We start from the raw sequence: 19,983 nt of genomic DNA, 5'->3' as shown, positions 1-19,983 counted from the left end.
TCCGTGGGCCTGGGGTTCTGGAAGGTTTGGGCTGGATCTGGCTCAGGGTGTCTGCGGTGGAGGCCAGATGTCAGCCGAGCTGGAAGACGGGGAGGGGGACGGGAGCCGCGGGGGGGTTCCCTCGCGGGGTCTCCCGGGGGAGGACCTCCCAAGCCCCGCCCGCCAGGACGACCGCTGGGCTCACGGCCGGTGTCCAGTCTCCCCTCGGACGTGCACTTGCCAAACGCCCCTGCGAGCCTCCGCGCTCCCCCTGAGGCTGGCTTCCTCGGCGCCCGGTCTCCGGTCCAGTGTCCCTTCACAGGGACTCGTCACGACACGCTCCAGCCCTATGCTTTCACTCCTACGTGACGCTGAAGTGAACTGGCGTCCAGACAGTGCAGAACACAGATCGTACGTGGCCACTCACTTCCCGTGTGCGTCCGGGCCTCCGCGCTCACCCCCCGGGTCATCCCACCTCACCCCAGAGTAGTCGCCGTTGTGGCCTCGATGGCCCTAGAGCAGTGGCCGCCCACGAGCTCCACCAGCTGGAATCCCGTGGCACGCGCCTGTAGCCGCCCCCGCGGGGGCCACCGAGTCCCTGCCTCCCGCAGCCCCGAGGGCCCTGCCCCGGACGCAGGGGCGAGCCGTCCCGGTCTGTGGGCCCCCGCAGGCCTCGCGCTGACCACGCCCCTGACCAGCATCTGTCCTGCAGCCTCGCAGGGGACACCCAGCTACGGCCCACAAGGCAGGCCTCCCGGGGTCCTGGAGAGTTCAGATTGGTGGACCTGTCGACGCGTGGTGTTGTCCGCCTCGAGTCGTGGCCGATGTGCGGGGCGTGCGTGGGGAGGGGCGGTGCTTGGGAGGGGCCGAGGGGGCAGGTTCAGGAGGCTGTGGAGGCCACGCCCGGGTGCCGGAGGCACCACACCCACACAGCCACAGGGCTCCTGCTACGTTTGAACCCGAAAATCCCCCCTGGGCCGGCCAGGTCGGTGCCTTGGGAGGGTGTGGGACAGGAAAACAGTGTAGGGTCAGTGGATCGGGGGCCATGACCGAGTTGAATCAGGTGCTTGGTGGACACACAGGGTGTGACCTGGGACGTGCCTGAGGCCTCGGACCTCGTCCGGGACTGAGTGGAGTAGGGACTTGGTCCTGGGAGTCTCTTCGTGAGAATTCAGTTCTAATCACTGCACCCCCTCCTCCCGTGAGGCTGGCTGTGGGGTGCGGCTCGAAGGCAGGGGGCACGTGGAGAACGGAGCACCGGGGGCTGGGGCGTCCTTAATTCCCGGCAGCCCTGAGAACACCCGGTGACACCGTAACTGGCACCAATGGGCCAGTTAAAGACAGAATCGTCTCAGAGGAAGGAGAGGAAACATCGCATTTTAGCGAGAGTTCACAGAATCACAACAAAATTATGCTCTGGAGTATCTGGCCGTTCTCTTGATTGCTTGGACTCATTCGGTAATTATTGTGTGTAGGAAGCAGAAGGAAAATTTCTACTGAATTGTTTATGAAGCGCTGAGGTTTACTAAGTGCTAAGTACGGCGATGCTATTTCACGGTGTGCGTTTTATTACAATGCTCGGCGGGAGAGGTCGTGAGTTTTCTTCATTACTGTGAACTTGGCAATGCACGTCTTTCTGCTTGAACCCAGTGGGCACTCCCGATTACTTCCACACTAATTCAGGAGGAGGAGTTGTGAACCAGAGTGTGCAAACGTTTGGGGCTTCCGAACAGACGAGTTTCATGGTCTGTGGTTAACGACAGGAGACGGTTGGACTCATAAGGGTCCTTACGGCGACGGTTCAGCCGAGAGACCTTCCCGTCACCGTCAGCTGAGCCCCACGTGTGAGGGGCCCCTGAGGTCCCGATCCGGGGACGGTTCTTTTCCGCAGGGGGTGGACAGCAATGAGGCCGGAAGGTTCGGAAGCCGTGTCTTTGCAGAGGACGTTGTGTTGATTCTCCAGGGCTTCTCTTCCAGGAGCCAGAGGGCAGTCGTGTTAGGAGGCGTTGATGCCCACCGCCACGACCTTTCCTTCCCTCCCACTTGGCCGTCGCAGGCATCACGGAGCGCTGGATCTAACGCACAGATACAATTCCACCAAGTGGCTATTTGACGCCATTCATGCGTTTGGGCTAGAACTGTTCAGGGCATCGGAAAAGCGTAAGACTTTTAGCGTAAATTCAAAAACTGCCAGGATTCTCCCTGCAAGACAAGGGTGCCCTCGGTCCCCTGACGCGCTCACCCCCGTCTTCGGGTCCCTGACACCTGCCTGCTCTCCACAAATATCTGATGTTTCTAAGTAACAAGCATTTAGAGAGATTCAGAGCCATGTAGTGGCTTTTTGAGCAGACCTGGTCCAGGGTGATACTTTCCTGTAGAACGGGTTCATTTTAAAGGAGAGAGAGAGAGACAGTGAGAATTCCACTCCGACAGTCCCTGGGACGAAGCAGTGGTTGTGAGTGACAAGGCAGGTGACAGAAAGCAGCCTGGACGGGATGTGGGAGCCGCACCCCACCCCCACCCGCAGGGGTGAACGTTCCTGAACGTTCCTCAGGGTTACGGGCGGCCCCTTCTGCCCTGGGCTGTGCGGGTCTGTGCAAGGAGTCCCGCGTCCCGGGATGGTGGGTCCCCACAGCACAGAACCGGCTCCCGTCTCAGGGGTGAGAACGACATTTCCTCAGCCTCGACGCTGGTGAGGCGATCACGACGGGCTTTCTGCGAGATGCCTTAGAAAGGACAAATCCTGGAACTAGAGCTGAGTGGCTTTTCATCAGCCCCAAACCACGAGGGAGTCGCTGACTATGCCAAATGCTCTGTAACCCAAGTGGTCTCACTTGGGGGACAGTCCCCATTTCTTCTGAGGGAAGGATTCTCTACTTGGGGGTCATGCTGGCTGCAGGGTGGGTGGTTCCTAAGGGCAAGAGCCCACATCCCCCGCCCCCTCCCCCAGGACTCTGGGAAGGGGAGGAGCCCAGGGCACTGGCGTGTGAGAGCCCCCCTTCCCCAGCCCACTCCGTCCCCGGGAGGCCGCCCCAAGCACACGTGACCCAGAACTCCAGGGATGACTGTTCCACTGATGGGCGATTTCACACTTCTCACCCCAAACCCTATATTATAGAGACATCGCCATTGATTTGATGTTTACAGACTCTTGGCAATCAATGTGTGATATTAAAGTGTCAGAAGAGAAGCCCCTGCCCCCCCCCCCGAGAAATCCCCCCCGCGCTATTGTCTCCCAGTGAATGTAATGAGTGGAGAGAAAGCCAACAGCAGTCACATCGAGCCCTCGGCTGGCGGCTGCACGCACAGCTGGTGTCTTCCCTGCGGGACCAGGACGTTGCTCTGGCCGCGGATTCTCTTTCTAAAACCTTACAAATAGAATTTGGGGCCCAAAGTAAGAAGTTACCAGGCGCACGGGGAGATGTGCATACGCGTCAGAGAGAGAGAGGACAGGCAATGGAGCGTCTACACGCTGGGTCCAGACACAGGGGCTCCCGGAGGCAGAGTTCAACATTTGTGACATTGCTGAAGGACACAGAAGACAAAAAAAGGCGAGATTCAGAATTTCAGCAAAGAAATAGCAGTGACGATTAAGTACATCCCCCAACCATTACAAAAGCACAAATCACGGGCCCAGTGAATGGGTGTGACACAGTTTAGACACAGCCGAGCAGACAGCGCGTGGGCTGGAGATGGGCCAGCGGGAAATACCCAGAGTGAGTCACAGACACGGAAGACACACAGGCGCTCGTGGGGGCGGGGGACTCCAGAGCCACGGGGAGAGCACAGGACCGGCATCTGCAGAGACCGGGGCGGGGAACTCCCAGGTTTGGGGTGACGAGAAACATCCCGGCCCCTCAGCCCGCCTGGCGCGGGGTCGTCACGCCCCGGCACCTCCTGTGGTCTGCGCAGCTGTGGTCCTGAGCTGGTTCCAGTCCCGGCTCCCCAGTGGGAGGCCACAGGTCCGTGAACTCCTCCTGGTTGGCGTTGTCAGTGGTGGCTGCGCCCTGAATGCGGGGGTCTCCTCACAACTCGCAACCTAGCCCCCGTGGTGACGGTTTCGGGGGCTGGGGCTCCGGACGGCCAGGGGGAGCCCTTGTGGGTGGGATCGGCGATTGTGGTCCTTGTAGGGGACACGGGAGGGGACACAGCGTGCACCTGTGGCGGGACAAGCCCCTCGCTCCGTGGGCGAGCACCCCAATCTTGATGCCCCGCTCCCGGACTGCTGAAAAACGGGCCTGTTGTCCACAGGTCTGTGGTGCCTGTTTACAGTGGCCCCAGGGGTTCCGTGGTCCTCGAGAGCAGAGTGCGGGCTCCTGCACGGGGCCAGGAGGGCTGTGAGCGAGCAAAAGGCCCCTCTGCCCCTCGGAGGGCGGGTGTGAGGTGGGCGCCGTAGGGCGGGCTCACGTGGACAGCCAGCGGGGACCCCCTTCTGTCTGGCGGGCACCCAGCAGTCCAAGGCTAACCCAGAAGGGTTCCTTCTTCCTTGGGACATAGGGCCTTGGGACCCTTCAGGGACACCGGACAAAGGGACTCAGCAGAGATGCTCAGCTGGGTTCCCAAAAACTTCGGCTGTCGATGAAACAGGTTTGTGCTTTAATCACGAAGAGAAAGGGTTTGTGGCAGCGTCTTTGGGGCATCTAAAGCGTGTGAGGCACTTGGGCGTCCCGTGGGCGGCGCGTCTTCCCCGGCCACCGTCACCCTGGTGGGATCGGTGCTCCCGCAACAGCGGGCGGTGATCCTGAGGCCACACCAAGGTCACCTGTGACCAAATCCACACGGATCCCTCCACCATCTCTCAGCTTTCGTCTGACTCACACCTGTTGGGAGAAAACTATCCGAGAGCGGGAGGCGCTCGGGGCACGGGGGTTGGGGGAGGGCTCTGGGTCTCAGGGAGGTTAGCTGGAACATCGGTCAGGGTCCCTGAATGTGACCAGCTCGTAGCCGTTCTCGAGGGCCCGTAGTGGCATTTTGGGTGACGTTTAGCAGACTCCGGTCCCACCCATTGTAGGCTTGACAATTTTGGAAGTCTCCACCCTCATTATGGCTGCTTACCGCCCTCCCCCTCCAGCAATGCTGCGGGAACGAGTCTCCTGTGTCGGCCCTCCAGGTGTTGCTTCCAGGTGGATGGGGCCACCGGAGCCGTTCCTGCCTTTGGCGCCCCTAACCTGCTCCCCTGGGAGCCGCAGAGAGACTTGTCGGCCAGGAATTCGGAAAAGACGCTCTGTGCTTGTGGTCTTGGGAGGGACCTCTCTCCAGGGAACGAGAACCCCCAGACCCCTCTCGGGGGGGGGTGCTGCTGGGTCCACACAGGTGTCACTGGGAAGGTAAGTGTGTCGGACGCTGGGTCTGGTGTTAGAAAAGCCCCGCTGGCTCTCGGACTAAACTCCCTGGTCACACCGGCCTCTGTCAGTGACTCGTGTGCTGCATTGGCCCGTCTGCCACTGCGTCATTTCTAAACGTGCAGAATTGTGTGCAGAGAAGGGCGCGTTAAAACCTGTTTTAAAAAAGTGCCAAGTGTCAAAGAATTCGTTCGGCTCACCGGTCACCAAGAGAACCGATAAGGCGTTAAGATCTGGTCCAAAGGAGAACCCAGTTAGGAATAGCGAAATAAATGTATTAAAAAGTGAGCCAGTGACCCCCACCCGGAGGGCGACTGTCAAGTGCCAGTTCAGCAGACGATGTGGTTCTGCTTCTCCAGAGACGAGCGACGCGAGGCGGCTCAGAGACGCGGCCGGAAAGGTGTAGACGGCGGTCTGTTCTTCCGTTTCAGGTTCTCTCCTGACTTTTCCCGACACGTGATCGGTTTGGGCGGTCCCACACCCAGGGCGGTGGGAGCCACAGGACCATGGGCGGGGGCGGGGGGTCCTAGGTGCGCATGGGAGCCTCGGCCGCCACTGTCCCCCGACCTGCTGCTCGCCAGAGCCAGCCTCCCTGCTCCCACCTCAGGGGGGTCCCAGGACCTGCCCCCCCCCGCCCCCGGTGCTTTTCTCTTCACCCCCACCCAGCCCTCCTTGCGTGAACCCACCTGCACCCACCACCCAGGCCTGGACGGACCGACGGCTCCACTGTTCTGTGTTTAATCTGCTCAGCGGACTCCACAAGCACTCCCTTGCTGGTTCCGGGCATTTTGGACATATTTCAGGATGTGAGTCCCGGAAATGACTCCAGAGGCTGTTCCTCAGCCTGCACGGTTCCGTGGCTCTGTCAGTGCTCGGGGGCACCGCCAGGCCAGACCCCAGCCACCCGCGTCCACAGTCAACAGGGACGGGGCAGCACAGGCGACGGTCCCCGAGGGGGGACGAGGCTGCGGGGGCCAGGTGAGGCCGCGACGCGCTCGTGGTGACCATCTGACAACCGGCTGCGGGAATCCAGAATGATCCAGGACCTGTCTCAGCTTGACTTTCCAACAGTTGGTTCCACTCTGGGCGCCTGTGTCTCCGCCTGCCCTCCGCCCCCGGCCAACAGTGTCACCTCGTTCTGGTTTATCCGAGAGCAGGAGCACCATTGGCAGGTCACAAAGGTCAGGACCGTCTGGTGAGTACAGCTCTCCAGGGCCGAGGTCAGAGCCGGGACAAGGCAGAGACCTGGCCTGGGCGTGACGTTGCTCTAGTCGCACTAACACCTTTAACCGCATGGAGTGACGCGCCTGGAGTCGGGCACGGTGTGTGGCAGGAGGCCCGAGTCCCGAGCCGGCTCTGGGCCGACTGGTCAGTGACTGAGGTGCGTGGCCCTGTCCAGCCACGGACCCCGGCGCGGCGCGAGGACTTACAGCAGCGAGTACCCCGCGCGGCCCGGCGCCTGGTGGGGAGGAGGCTGTGGATCCGGACCGGCGCGCTATGCACGTACGGCGTGGTCCCTGTGGGGCTAGACAATAACCACGGAGGGGCCGGCGCTGTCCCGCCCCGGGGTCCGCCGACCTTTCTGCCCACCTGCCCTCGCTCCCTGTCGGGCCTCTGGGAGGCGCTCGCGGCCCACACTGCTGTCTGCCTTCCTCGCGGTGAAGCTGGGACAGTAACGCCCACCCCCGACTCCCCCGTGGCTCCCGTGGCCTCGGCTCATCCTGAGCCCAGGCCCCTGTCTCTGTGCTGGGTCGGTTCTGCTCACGAAGCAGAGCCCCCAAGCTGCCTCCCCCAGTTCCTCCCGTGCCGGAGTCCACGCTCGCTTTGTGAGGGTCCCGACCCCACCTAGGGGGCCGGGCGGGCGGAGAGAGGGGCGTGGACCCAGCAGAGGAGCCAGAAGCCACAGCGAGTGAACGGCGCACCTGTGCCTACGTGGCAGCTGCGGGGGCCGCCACGGAGCCGCTGGCCCCGCCCCCGGCTGCCACGGCACGGTGGCCACGCCCCCTGCTGCCGAGGAGACGGTGGGCCCGCCCCCGGCAGCCACTGAACCGTGCCCCCCCCCCCCCGCCGCCGCCGCCGCCACCGCCACCGCCACAGCGGCGCAGCCGCTGGCCCCGCCCCCAGCCGCCATGGCACAGTGGCCACGCCCCTGCTGCCAAGGAGCCGGTGGGCCCGCCCCCCGCCGCCTGCGAAGTGCCTGTCAACCGGGAGGAGCCTCTCTGCCCCCCTGTCCCGCTCAAGGTCTCCTCCAGAGGGAGAGGCCTGCTCCCTGGTCTTCCAGGAGAGACGCTGGGCCGCGACCGCACTTGACTCAGTGGACTTAATAAAGCACATTGGTCTCCCCAGTGTTGGTGGGCCTCATCCAATCAGTTGAAGGCCGACTAGAACAGAAAGGCTGTGAGGGCACCTGGAGGGCTCAGTCGGTTGCATCTGACTCCTGGTTTCAGCTCAGATCATGATCTCATGGTCATGACGTCAAGTCTCACATCAGGCTCCTCCCTGACAGCACGGAGCCTGCTTGGGATTCTCTCTCTCTCTCTCTCTCTCTCTCTCTCTCTCTCTCCCCCCTCCCCCATGCACTGTCTCTGTCTCTCTCAAAAATAAAAAAAATAAAAAAATAAAAAAAAGAACAGAAAGGCCGTGAGTCAGAGTTGCTCCCGCCTGACTGCCTGGACCTGGGACGTGGGTCCTTCTGGCTTTCGGACTTGAGCTAAGACAGCAGGTTTTCCTGGGTCTGGAGCCTGCTGGCTCTCAGACTGGCTCATCGGCTCTCCTGGCCTCCAGCCGGCCACCTGCCGATCGTGGGACTTGTCAGCTTCCACAGATGCCAGTTCTTCACCAGGAGTCTCTTCCTGGGTGTACGTCCTGATGCTCCCCTGGGGACTCTGGCTGGTACGCTCTCTCCTCTGTCCCTTGTGTGACCGCCAGAGGAAACATCAGATCTGCTTCTGGGAGGATCGGAAGCCCGCCTGCTTCGGGTCCTGGGTCTGGGAGGGGTCAGCCGTGCCAAGCCTCCTGATGTCTTGGACTCAGTCCCTCATCTGTCCCACCGGTGACACGGGTGCCCACCAGGGCGGTCGTGAGGGTTACCTGGAAGGAGGCAGGCAATCACCTGCGCGGTGGGATGTCCCGACAGCACGAAGGCTGCTGGCGTCTCCTAACGTGTGGTTGAAGAGGGCGGGAGGGCTTGCTGTCTCCCTGGGGCCCCAGAGTGGCTCTTTTGGGGACCCTCTTCCTTCCCCGCTTTCCCTGGTTGGGCTGCGTGGGTCCAGCCGGCGGGTAGACCCGGGGAGTGTCTGCTGCCCCTTGTCCCAGAGCAGTGAGCCTGCCCCGTGGGTTTGCCCAGAGACTACGCAGGAGCTGGTGTCAAAAAAGGTCCCAGAAGAAGGGCAACTTTGGAAGTTTCCACCCCTGTGCCCCAGGCTGAGGGCGTTGCCGGCGCACAAATGAATGTGAGCACGTGGTGGTGGTGTCACCGCCTAGGGCTGTGGCCCCTGAGGCGTGTTCCTCTTCTGTCAGCCTTCTTGGAGGCCCCTGCGTCTGCACCTGGACCTGGACAGCACCTGGACATATTCAGGCACCTGCACCTGTCTGTCGTCTGTGTGTCCTAGTGCCTCTGTCCCTCCGAGCTCCCAAGACGCTCACCTGAGTCACCACCCCCTGATGGGGAGCTCCCTCGCTCTCTTTTCAGAGAAAAGTTCCTGGCCTTTCCTGCCTCAGGCTGGCTCCTGGGGCGTGCACCTGTCCTGCCCGGTCCCGGGGGGCCTGGTGGGGCCTCAGACGGGCTGTGGTGCCCAGACGGGAGTTTCCTCTGGAGCTGGGTCAGCATGCTCTACAGGTGGCTCACCTTGCCTCCTGGAGGCGGCTGACCCCGGCACCCAGGACAGCATTTCACCCTGGGTCCCGCGGCCTGGAGACCGCCCCCCACGGCGACTCGTTCTTTCATGTGTGTTTCCTGGCGGCTCGCGCGGTCCAGGCAGCGTCTCGTGCTTGCGGGCCCGTCTCCTCCTTTGAGTGACTGGTTCATTCCTTCTGCCTGCCGCGCGTCCCTCATCGATCTGTGGGAGTTTTGAGAGTGGACGTCACTCCCCCAACGCTCTACGGGTTCTGTTTCCGAGCCCCCCGCGTCTTTAGTTTTGACTTCCCTGCCTGTTGTCACGCTGAACTTTTTAGATTACTCAGATGTCGATGGATAGTCCTTCAGCCGCTTAGAGAACGGACGTTGGGGACGCTCCTGACCTCGGAGACACTGCCTGGGGAACAGACAGGCGAGACAGACACCCGCTGGCAAGTCTGAGTCACGGCTGGAGCCGGCTCCGTGCTGATGAGGAGGGAGGACCGACGGGCTCAGAGGGGCTGCTCTGACATCGGCCCAGCCTGCGGACAACCACCCACACCCGCCTGCGGGACGCACAGTTTCTCTGAGCGGACGCCCACCCGCCTCCCCGTCCCCAGACCTCCTTCCATCTCGCACCTGTGGGGGTGGGGTAGCACGATTTCCACTCTGCTGCGACCATCTCAGGCCAGCAGTGACCTGGGGCCTACTCGGTGGCCGTCAGAGTGTGCGGGAAGGCGAGGGAGGGGCCGCCGGCCCCCTGGAAACCCTGCGTGTGATCATGGCTTTTCTGCTTCCCGGAAGGTCCCCTGTAGGCCTCTGGGCTCGCCCCACCTGGACCCTGAGTGTCCAGCGATATCCCAGACCTGGGGTGGGGGGCACCCCAACACGCTGCGTGCCTCCGTCCGCTCGACGGGGAGCTCGGCCCCGCCTGGATCCTGGGCCCCCAGGAGATGTCTCACCTACGAGCACCAGGGTGGACCTGAGCCCTGGCAGGCGCTCTCCACATCCTGGTGAAGCAGGCTCTGCTGGCGGTGAGTCTAAGTCTAAGCACGACTGACCCCTGATGGTCTCTGTGAGCATGAGACCAGGGACTGTCTGTTCTTGTTGCCAAGTCAACGAGGCCCCGGCCAAGAGTCCGCCCCCACGGGGCACAGCCACTGCAGGGCCGGAGCCACGGGCGGGGGGGGGGGGGGGGGGAGGGGGGGGATGAGGTGGGGCGGAGGCCCCCTGAGGGCCCAGAGCAGGGGAGCGGCTGTTGGGGAGGCTGACGGGGCCCCACCTTCACCCCTGCTGCCCACCCGCAGGTCTGGGGGTCTGGGGAGCTCTCCTGCCACCCGCACCTTGTCCCACCGCGGTTTCCTGACGTTTCAGCCGTGTCATCCGGGGCTGGAGAGGACATCTTACCTCCTCGGTTGGGGGGAGCCCCTGGGACTCACCGGACTGCCCCCCTCAGCCTCGCCCCTCTTCTGGGTGAACGAGGAGGTGACTTTAGAGCCCGCCTGCCTCTGGGCACCGGGGTGGGTCCGCCAACGACCTTCGGGGGGCCCCGCGGTCCGCTCCTGGCCTGCCTCTGCCTCGCTTGGTCCTGGCAAAGCCTCCCTGACTTGGGCAGATGTTGCACGTGGGCCGTGGCAGGCAGCCCCCCTCCCTGCCCCCCCCCCGGCCCCGCGCCCCTGCCCCGGCCCCAGCTCTGCCTCCTCTCTCCTGGGGGATCAGAATCGGGAGCAGTGGGCCGGCCGGCCCGGCAGCCTCCGACACCCCAGGCTTCCAGGCATGCAGCCCAGACGTGAGCGTGGTGGGGACAGGTAAAGGCCGAAAATGCAGCCGTGACAAATGGCTAAATGTTTAATGTGCTTTGGATCAGGATGTCTCCGCCTGGGTGTGACGTTTACCGTGGGACCGTTTGCTTTGCGCAACAGGTGAGAATTTCCGTTCCCTTTGGACCTTCAGTGGGGGGCTCAGGCTGTCCGGGCTCCCGAGCCCACCTGGAGGGTCTTTGTCAGGGATTTCTGGGGCTCCAACCATCGCTTGAAGCATAAAGTAAAAAGAAACAGGAAGATGAAAATATTTAGATTTAGCGACAGGCACTAAGACCTTTGACAGTTTAAAAACACTGCAACACAACGGCCCCAAGCCAACAGAAACTGGAAACAGCACGACCTCCGTGGCCCAGGGGCCGGTACCCTTAACAGGCGTGGTGCTCCGTGCCCGGGGAAGACGCTCGTCACCCTTTGCATCCTTCACACGGACAAGTAGAGTCACGGCCGTCGGACGAGACGCGAGACAGGATTGGCTTTTGCCTTGGAAATTAGCAACACGATAGCAAACCGGACCACTCAGGATCGCGAATACTCAGGGGTTGCGGTGAGAGTCCCCGGAACTGTGCTTTTCCTGGAAGGAATTTGGCAGTGTGGACCGAGTGCCTGAAGAGTGCCTACCTCTGGGCCTGCTGGTAATCTGCCGTTGGGACGCCCTGGGGCGGGCAGGCTGGACACACACTGGCAGCAGTCGGATGCCTCGGGGCCCAAGAACGTCTCACAGCCGTGAAGGCTGGCGGGAACAGACGACCCCGGTGTGTGACGGGGACCACATGTGGCCACAAAGCCTAAACCACGTGCCGTGTGGCCCTTTACGCAGAGCATTTCCAGTCCCTGACGGACGCGGTGAGAGGACAGGTGTCCGGACCAGGCCGCCGGTGTCACAGCAGCAGAACAGGAACTCAAATGTGTCTTTCAAACATCGTGCATCGTCTTTCAAACAGTTCAATGAATTTTGGCAAATCCGAGCCCTGCAATATTTGACAAGCATCAAAAATAGTGTTTATGAAGACATTCCAATAACTTGGATAAACACCACGTTATAATTAACGCTGAGTGTGAAAATATATTTGAATTACAGACACAGCTTTATTCCAATTTTATTCTGAAGGTTACATGGAAGTAGAAAGTTAGGAAGCAGTGTGGGAAGCTCTTAATCGTGCTGTTTATTGGGACATTTTCAACCCGATCCCGGTTTCTCGGTTATTCCTTGAGGAAAGGGCTTTCTGACCAGGTAGGTCCCCCAGGGCCATGTGCCAGGTCTGGGCACACCAGGACACGTGTGCGGGGGCGGGGGGGGGGGGGCCGGCGTGTCCTCTCCGGAGGCCGAGCCCTCTCTGACCGGCTGGCCCCGGAGCCCTTGTCGGCCGAGCCCCCGGCCCTGGCAAAGTCGGCCTCCCACAGCAGCCCGGCCGAGCGCACACGACGCCCTCTCCCTCCACCTCACTTTTCCTGCTTCTCGGCAGAAAGGACGCATTTCACGAGAACACAATTTCTCAAAAGCTTGTCGCACCCAAAAAGTGGCTTCGTGGGAAGGAGAGAAACCCCCCACGAAATGGCTAGACGTGGAGGGTTTTACCCCTTTGGACAAAGCAGGATACATTCATAAGGGACAAAGCAAAGGAAGGAGGGCAGACATGTGGGGAAGCATCAGAGGACGAGGGCAGCCCACGGGGGTTTGGTGGCTCTGGGCTCAGTGAGTCCCCCACCCCCGGTACCGAAAGGGGGCCCCTCGTGGGAGCTGGCCCGTCTGCTTCTTCCCACGGCCTCCACTCCAACAACCCTCGGGTCACAGCGGCCTGCGTGGGGTCGGCACGCTGACCTAGAAGGCCCGCCTGGCACCAGCCGTGGCCCGCGATGGCCACCGCCCAGTCGTGGACCTGCCAGCTGCTCCTAGCGTGACTCCCACTCACGTGGGTCTGCAGGCTCCTGAGGGAGGTGCTGACGCCCCAGCTTTTTCTGCAGGAGGAGAGAAGGGCCTGTGTCCCCACGGCTCCTGGTCATCTGCGGTCTGGCTGGGGCAGACACGGGCCTGGAGGCACCGGTGCAGGAGTGGGGACACCGGGCGGGGAACCTCGGCCCTTTCCTCCTCTCCACAACCGGGCCCGTGCGGCCAGTTAGACCGCTTGTCCACAGGATGAGGGGCCCTGTAGGTGGGATGTGCCGGGACAGGGAAGGCGTCCCTGTGCCCACCCCCGACCTCCCCAGGTCACCGCAGCTTCCCTGTCTCGTGCCTAAGAGGCCCCTTCGGTCAGCCTGGGCCCAGGAAGCTGTGTCCTCGAAAGGCCCGGGGTCCCTGCTGGGATGTGTGGGGACCACCTTTGAATAACAGTGAATGAGAAGGTTATGGGGGGCAGGACGTGGTTCACTGGGAGGCCAACGTGGACGGCGGGCTCCCGGCCTTCCCAGGCCTGAAAAGGCGGGCTGTGTTTCCACAGTTAGGACGTTGCCGGCCTGGCTCGGAGCCCCGTCCCTGGAGCCGCAGCCAACACTCCCCTCTAGTGGACAGTGTGGGTGCTGCATGGAGCTGGGATGCTCCGGCTCCGTCAGGAGGGACCAGGACACCGGCACAGGGCGGCCTCTTCCTCCCTCAGGCTCCAGGAGAAGGCTGCCCGAAGCAGACGTCCGCACCAAGGGGACAGGGGACAGGACACGAGTGGGGCGCCGCCTCCTCCGGCTTTCCTGACCCAGCCTTCATCCCCAGCAGAGCCCCATCCTCCACGGCGGGGTATCTGCACCTGGAGTGCGTGTGAGCAAGTGTGCACACACCTGAGCGTGCACATGTGCAAGCATGAGTGTGTGTCTGGGGTCGTGTGTGGCTGTGCGTGCATCGAGTATGTACATGCTTGTGTGTCCACGCATGCATCCACGTGCCTGTGTCTGTGCGTGCACGTGTGTGAGTGTGTTCACGGGCGTGTGCACCTGAGTGTGTTTGCAGGCATATGCACCTGTGTGAGTGTGTTCACGGGCGTGTGCACGAGAGTGTGCATGCTGGGGGGGCGAGTGTACACGAGAAGGTGTGGGGCTTCTCCGGGAGGGCCAGCCTCTGGGGTGCGGAGTGACTGAAGCCCACGCTGCCTTCTTCCCAGGCTGTTGCTGAACCCGGGCTGCAGCCCTGGCCGGTCCACGCGCAGTCCGGCGTGGTTTCTGGAATTCTGACAGCTTCTGCACGGGGCTCCGCGGGTCAAGTTCCAGGCGCTGGCCGTGATCGAGCCGGCAGCGCCCCCTGGTGACGCCTCACCTGCACACGGGCCCCGCTGAGGCGCCGGTTTGGGAAGCAGCTGATTTGTGTCTCGGAGAGGGCCAGGGAGGAGGCCGGGCCCTTTACCCCCCACCCCCAGCGTGCCTGGCCAGGTCCACGGAAGGACGAGGAACAAGCAGACCCAGCAGCAGGCAGACCACTGGCCGCAGTTTTTTACCTAAAAAGACCCTCTGTGTCCCCGAAGACTTCTTAGCCTCGGGGCCTGCCCGTCAGCCAAGCTCTCCCCTGGGAGGACCGGCCAGAGGCTGCCCGAGACCGGCGAGTCCCAAGAGAGCCGAGCGGGGGACAGGCCACCCGGCCCCCAGGAGCCGTGAGGCCCGGCAGAGAGCAGTGGGGGGCTCGGTGAGGGGCGGCTGGAGTCAGGCAGGGTCCTGTGTGCCGACAGGGGAAGGCCGGTGCTGTCCTCGGCACGACGGGACACGGCTGACAACTTTTTGGGTTTATCGTAGGAATAAACACTCACTCTGTTGCCCCCGTGAAGCCAGTGGCCAGGGGAAGACCCAGATGTCACTTGCACCCCAGGAATCCCCTGCTCCCTCCCAGTCTGGGGGTGGGGACAGCTCTTACCCTGAGCCTACCACCCTCGCTCAGCTGTCCCTCCTCTCGTATCTCAGATTCAAACACACACGTGGGGTCTTACAGCGCTTGCTCCCTTGTAGCTGGCTTTGGCGTGACACAGAGGTCGTGAGGGTCTTTCTTCGAGCCACGTGAGCACAGATTGTCCACTGCCACATGAGTGAACCATTGTCACTCCTCTGCTGTGGATGGGCATTTGGGAGTTTCTGCTCTTGGCTGAAGACAGGCGCTGCCATGAACTTTCTAGCACGTCTGTGGCTGGACACGGGGGCGTATTTGCTGGGTATATACCGTGTGGTTGTCTGAGTCACGGCCCCCAAAGGGGTCTGCGTCCTAATCCCGGAAGTCTTACGTTCCCTTACATGGTGCGGGACTTTGCAGATGGCAGTAAGTTAAAGCTGTAGAGACGGGCAGATCGCCCTGGATTGTCTAAATGGGTCCCGAATGCTAGTCCCCCCCAGATTCATATCCTTTTCCAGACCTTGGAACGTGACCTTCTTTGGGAGAAATACACCCTCACGGATGTAATTGGTTGAGATAAGGCCATCCTGGAGGGAGGTGAGCCCTAAATCCAGTGACTGGTGTCCTTACAGGAAGGGCAGAGAGCGCCACGGAAGACAGACCCAGACACAGGCAGAGATGGGGCTTCGCATCTACGAGCCGAGGGGCGGGGCCGGGCAGCAGCCGCGAGAAGCCGGAGGAGAGACACCCGGAGCAGACTCCCCTCCGAGCTCGAGGGACCAAGCCTCGACACCCTCCGATTTCAGACTCTGGCCTCCGGCACGGTGAGGGGACAAGCCTGTGTCATTTGGGGCGTCCAGGTTTGGGGTGGTTACTGCGGGGTCACGGGTGGGCGGGGCTCACTTTGGTTCCACCATGTGGCGTCCCGGTGGCCGCGAGGGTCACCCAGCCTGTGGCGGGCCGGGTGCTCCTCCTGCACGACCCTGACGGCTCCGAAGGTGAGCGGCTTGTCAGGCATCAGCCGTCTCTTTCCAAGGATCGGCTCAGTTCTTTGCCCGTTTCCCTGGCATTTTAACCCTCCTGGGATGTATATTCATTTTTTTTATACTTTGGTGACTTCTGTGAAAATTCATTTGAACTTGGCGTTTTGGAACCGCCATTAAAAAAAATGTCTATTTATTTATTTTGAGAGAGGGAAAGCGCCAGTGGGGGAGGAGCAGAGGGCGGGAGAGAGAGAATCCCAAGCGGTCTCCACGCGCAGCAGGGAGCCCAACGGCAGGGCTCAGTCCCACAACCTCGAGATCACAGCCTGAGCCAGTGTCGAGAGTTGGATGCTTCACCAACCGAGCCCCCCAGGTGCCCCTTGGAGCCACCATTTTTTAGGAGCCATCAGGAAGATCAATTTCTTGTGCGACAGGAATGCGACTCTGAAAAGTAAACGAAACCTTCACAGGGTTCCCACTGCCATTTCGGCTTAGATTTTGGCGCCTGATGCCGCTCGCGCCCAGCCGGACCCCTCCCCCCGTGCGGCTTGCACACCAGAGCCCTCGGGAAGATGCCTTCCTGTGGAGTCTGCTGACCCGGGGTGCCGGCGGCCCGCCTTGTGGCTGCGGTGAGTTGGCTCCTGTCTGCAAAATATCCAGACTGAAGCTTGCCACTTTTGGTTCACAATCGGGGGTCTCTGAGACTGTGCTCTTCCCGTGGACGCTGCTGTTCCCATGGACCGTGCTGTTCCCGTGGACCGTGCTGTTCCCATGGACGCTGCTGTTCCTGTGGACTATGCTGTTCCCCTGGATGTGGCTAACTGCTGTTCCCATGGACGCTGCTGTTCCCATGGACCGTGCTGTTCCCGTGGACCGTGCTGTTCCCGTGGACCGTGCTGTTCCCATGGACCGTGCTGTCCCCGTGGACCGTGCTGTTCCCATGGACTGTGCTGTTCCTGTGGATGCTGCTGTTCCTGTGGACCGTGCTGTTCCCATGGACCATGCTGTCCCCGTGGACGCTGCTGTTCCTGTGGACTATGCTGTTCCCCTGGATGTGGCTAACTGCTATTCCCATGGACTGTGCTGTTCCTGTGGATGCTGCTGTTCCTGTGGATTGCGCTGTTCCCGTGGACCGTGCTGTTCCCACGGACTGTGCTGTTCCTGTGGATGCTGCTGTTCCCATGGACTATGCTGTTCCCGTGGACCGTGGTGTTCCCGTGGACGCTGCTGTTCCTGTGGACGCTGCTGTTCCCATGGACCGTGGTGTTCCTGTGGACCGTGCTGTTCCCGTGGGCACTGCTGACTGTGCTGTCCCCGTGGACGCTGCTGTTCCCGTGGACTGTGCTGTTCCCATGGATGCGGCTGACTGTGCTGTTCCCGTGGACGCTGCTGTTCCCGTGGACGCTGCTGTTCCCCTGGATGCGGCTGACTGTGCTGTTCCCATGGACACTGCTGTTCCCGTGGACCGTGCTATTCCCATGGACGCTGCTGTTCCTGTGGATGCTGCTGTTCCTGTGGATTGTGCTGTTCCCGTGGACCGTGCTGTTCCCATGGGCCATGCTGTCCCCGTGGACCGTGCTGTTCCCATGGACCGTGCTATTCCCGTGGACCGTGCTGTCCCCGTGGACGCTGCTGTTCCTGTGGACTATGCTGTTCCCCTGGATGTGGCTAACTGCTGTTCCCGTGGACTGTGCTGTTCCTGTGGATGCTGCTGTTCCCGTGGACGCTGCTGTTCCCATGGACCGTGGTGTTCCCGTGGACGCTGCTGTTCCCGTGGACCATGGTGTTCCTGTGGACACTGCTGATTGTGCTGTCCCCGTGGATGCTGCTGTTCCCATGGACTGTGGTATTCCCGTGGACCGTGCTGTCCCCGTGGACTGTGCTGTTCCCACGGACTGTGCTGTTCCCGTGGACCGTGCTGTTCCTGTGGACGCTGCTGTTCCTGTGGATGCTGCTGTTCCTGTGGATTGTGCTGTTCCCGTGGACCGTGCTGTTCCCATGGGCCATGCTGTCCCCGTGGACCGTGCTGTTCCCATGGACCGTGCTATTCCCGTGGACCGTGCTGTCCCCGTGGACGCTGCTGTTCCTGTGGACTATGCTGTTCCCCTGGATGTGGCTAACTGCTGTTCCCGTGGACTGTGCTGTTCCTGTGGATGCTGCTGTTCCCGTGGACGCTGCTGTTCCCATGGACCGTGGTGTTCCCGTGGACGCTGCTGTTCCCGTGGACCATGGTGTTCCTGTGGACACTGCTGATTGTGCTGTCCCCGTGGATGCTGCTGTTCCCATGGACTGTGGTATTCCCGTGGACCGTGCTGTCCCCGTGGACTGTGCTGTTCCCACGGACTGTGCTGTTCCCGTGGACCGTGCTGTTCCTGTGGACGCTGCTGTTCCCGTGGACGCTGCTGTTCCCCTGGATGCGGCTGACTGTGCTGTTCCCATGGACACTGCTGTTCCTGTGGACGCTGCTGTTCCCATGGACCGTGGTGTTCCTGTGGACCGTGCTGTTCCCGTGGGCACTGCTGGCTGTGCTGTCCCCGTGGACGCTGCTGTTCCCGTGGACCGTGCTGTCCCTGCAGTGCTTGTGTTCGTGCGTGGGGCTGTTACTGCCCGTGTGCTCGTGTTTGTGAACAGAGACGTAAACAGTCACACGGCAAAAACACATGTCAGTGAGTGGAGCTCAAACCCTATTTTCTTTTCATTTCGGGTTGTCTGTGAGAAGACATTGAAAGACACTGAAATCGGGTAGGTAATTAATTCACACGCACCTACGAGAGAAGAAAGAACACACAAACTATTTGTAACATTTTGTAACCACTGAAATTAATGTAGTGTGAATTTGTCATTTCCACCCAAAGTTACAGATTTTCTATATTATAATTTAATCTCTTTAATGTAAAAAGAATAGGAATTTTGCCCTTTCTGGCCTCTCGGGAGGCAAGAACTGGTGTATCTAATTATCTGAACACACACGAACATAGAGGAATAGCGAGCAGTGAAATTATACCTCGGCCGGAACGACTCCGTGTTTTCTGATTAAACTCTCTTTCTGGAGCCCTTAGCGATCATGTTGCCCCCGTGTTCGTAGTAATTGCATGTGTCAAAGCAGAGGCTTTGTGTAAATGGGACCGAGCGAGTTACAATTTTAATTTAGAAGGAGGCAAGCGCGCCCCAGCTCCTGGCGGCCGGCGTGGGGGCCCTGGCGGGAGCCGAGGGCAAAGGCCCCGGGCGGCGGGTGGGTGGGTGGCGTGGATGGTGCGGGGGCCTCGTCCGGCCGCATCACAACAGAGGGATTTCTCGGGGAGAGAAATGCAATTTGCGGACACAGGGCCGGCCCCCCGCTGTCCCCCGATTACGGCCGCCTAATTTCGTCCGTGGCTCAGGGCAGTGAATTTCGACTGCGACACAGTGTTGACCTTCAAAACCGCGAGGCCTTAAATGAGATCTTTTTGACGAACGTGAGTCTTAGAAACAAAACAAAATTCCGTTTTTAGCTTTTAAAATGCTCCCGAGAGCCAGGGAGAGGGCGTTTCTCCCCTCTCTCCTCTCTCCTCCCTCAGGGAGTCCCAGCTTGCTGGTTTTTTCCCGGCTCATTGAGGATTTTTGTCTTTGAAGTGTCTTTCTCCTGGAGGACGGGCTTGATTGCTTCCAAGCGGGGGCCGTGGCTCCGGCCACCAAAGGGACGGTCCAGCAAGAGCGCTTCTCTCTCCGAGGGGGGCGGGGGTTTGTCGCGAAGCCCGGTCAGGAAGCGTGGACGTGCCCACAGACACTCGGGGACACGGCGGCCACGCGGGCACAGGGTCTCTGCCGCTTCCCCCCTGCCCCGCCGGCCGGGCAGGTGTCTGCTTCACATGGGCGGCCTTCCCGTGGGCAGAGCGACCCCGCAGCCGGGCTCCCTTCGGTGGCCGTTTTCTTGCGGCCTCCCCTCGTCGCCACCCAGGAGGCCAGAGTTCCCCACCCCCCCACCCCCCGTCTAAACAGGGGAGGCAGAGCGTGGTGGCAGGATTTGGTGGGGCTGAGACGTGACCTCCGCCTCCTTCCGCTTGGGCCGCCGGAACAGAACCCACAGACCCGACGCCTGACCAACAGACACTTCGTCCAGGTTCTGTAGCCAGACGTCCAAGATCACGGTGTCAGCAGCATCGAGCTCTGGTGAAGGCTGTTCTGGCCCTGGACGGCTGCCAGCTTGCTGGGCCCTCACCTGGCAGAGAGAGAGAGAGACGGAGAA

The 19,983-nt window shown here is 61.4% G+C and overlaps 1 protein-coding gene across 1 annotated transcript in view; it reads left to right on the top strand.

The window, feature by feature from the left end:
* The window catches only part of LOC123380599, a 35,524-nt gene extending 16,701 nt beyond the window's left edge, over nt 1–18,823 (top strand). The window contains exon 3 of the mRNA XM_045039279.1: nt 15,408–18,823. Coding sequence (XP_044895214.1) covers nt 16,854–18,011 — 1,158 coding nt within the window. The 5' untranslated portion in view covers nt 15,408–16,853 and the 3' untranslated portion in view covers nt 18,012–18,823. The remainder of the gene's footprint in view (nt 1–15,407) is intronic.
* Nucleotides 18,824–19,983: the final 1,160 nt, after the last annotated feature.

The sequence above is a fragment of the Felis catus genome, chromosome A1 (genome assembly GCF_018350175.1).
Source record: "Felis catus isolate Fca126 chromosome A1, F.catus_Fca126_mat1.0, whole genome shotgun sequence".
NCBI classification, from domain to species: Eukaryota; Metazoa; Chordata; class Mammalia; order Carnivora; family Felidae; genus Felis; species Felis catus.
The sequence above is the reverse complement of the archived record's forward strand: the minus strand, read 5'-3'. Positions and strand labels throughout refer to the sequence as shown.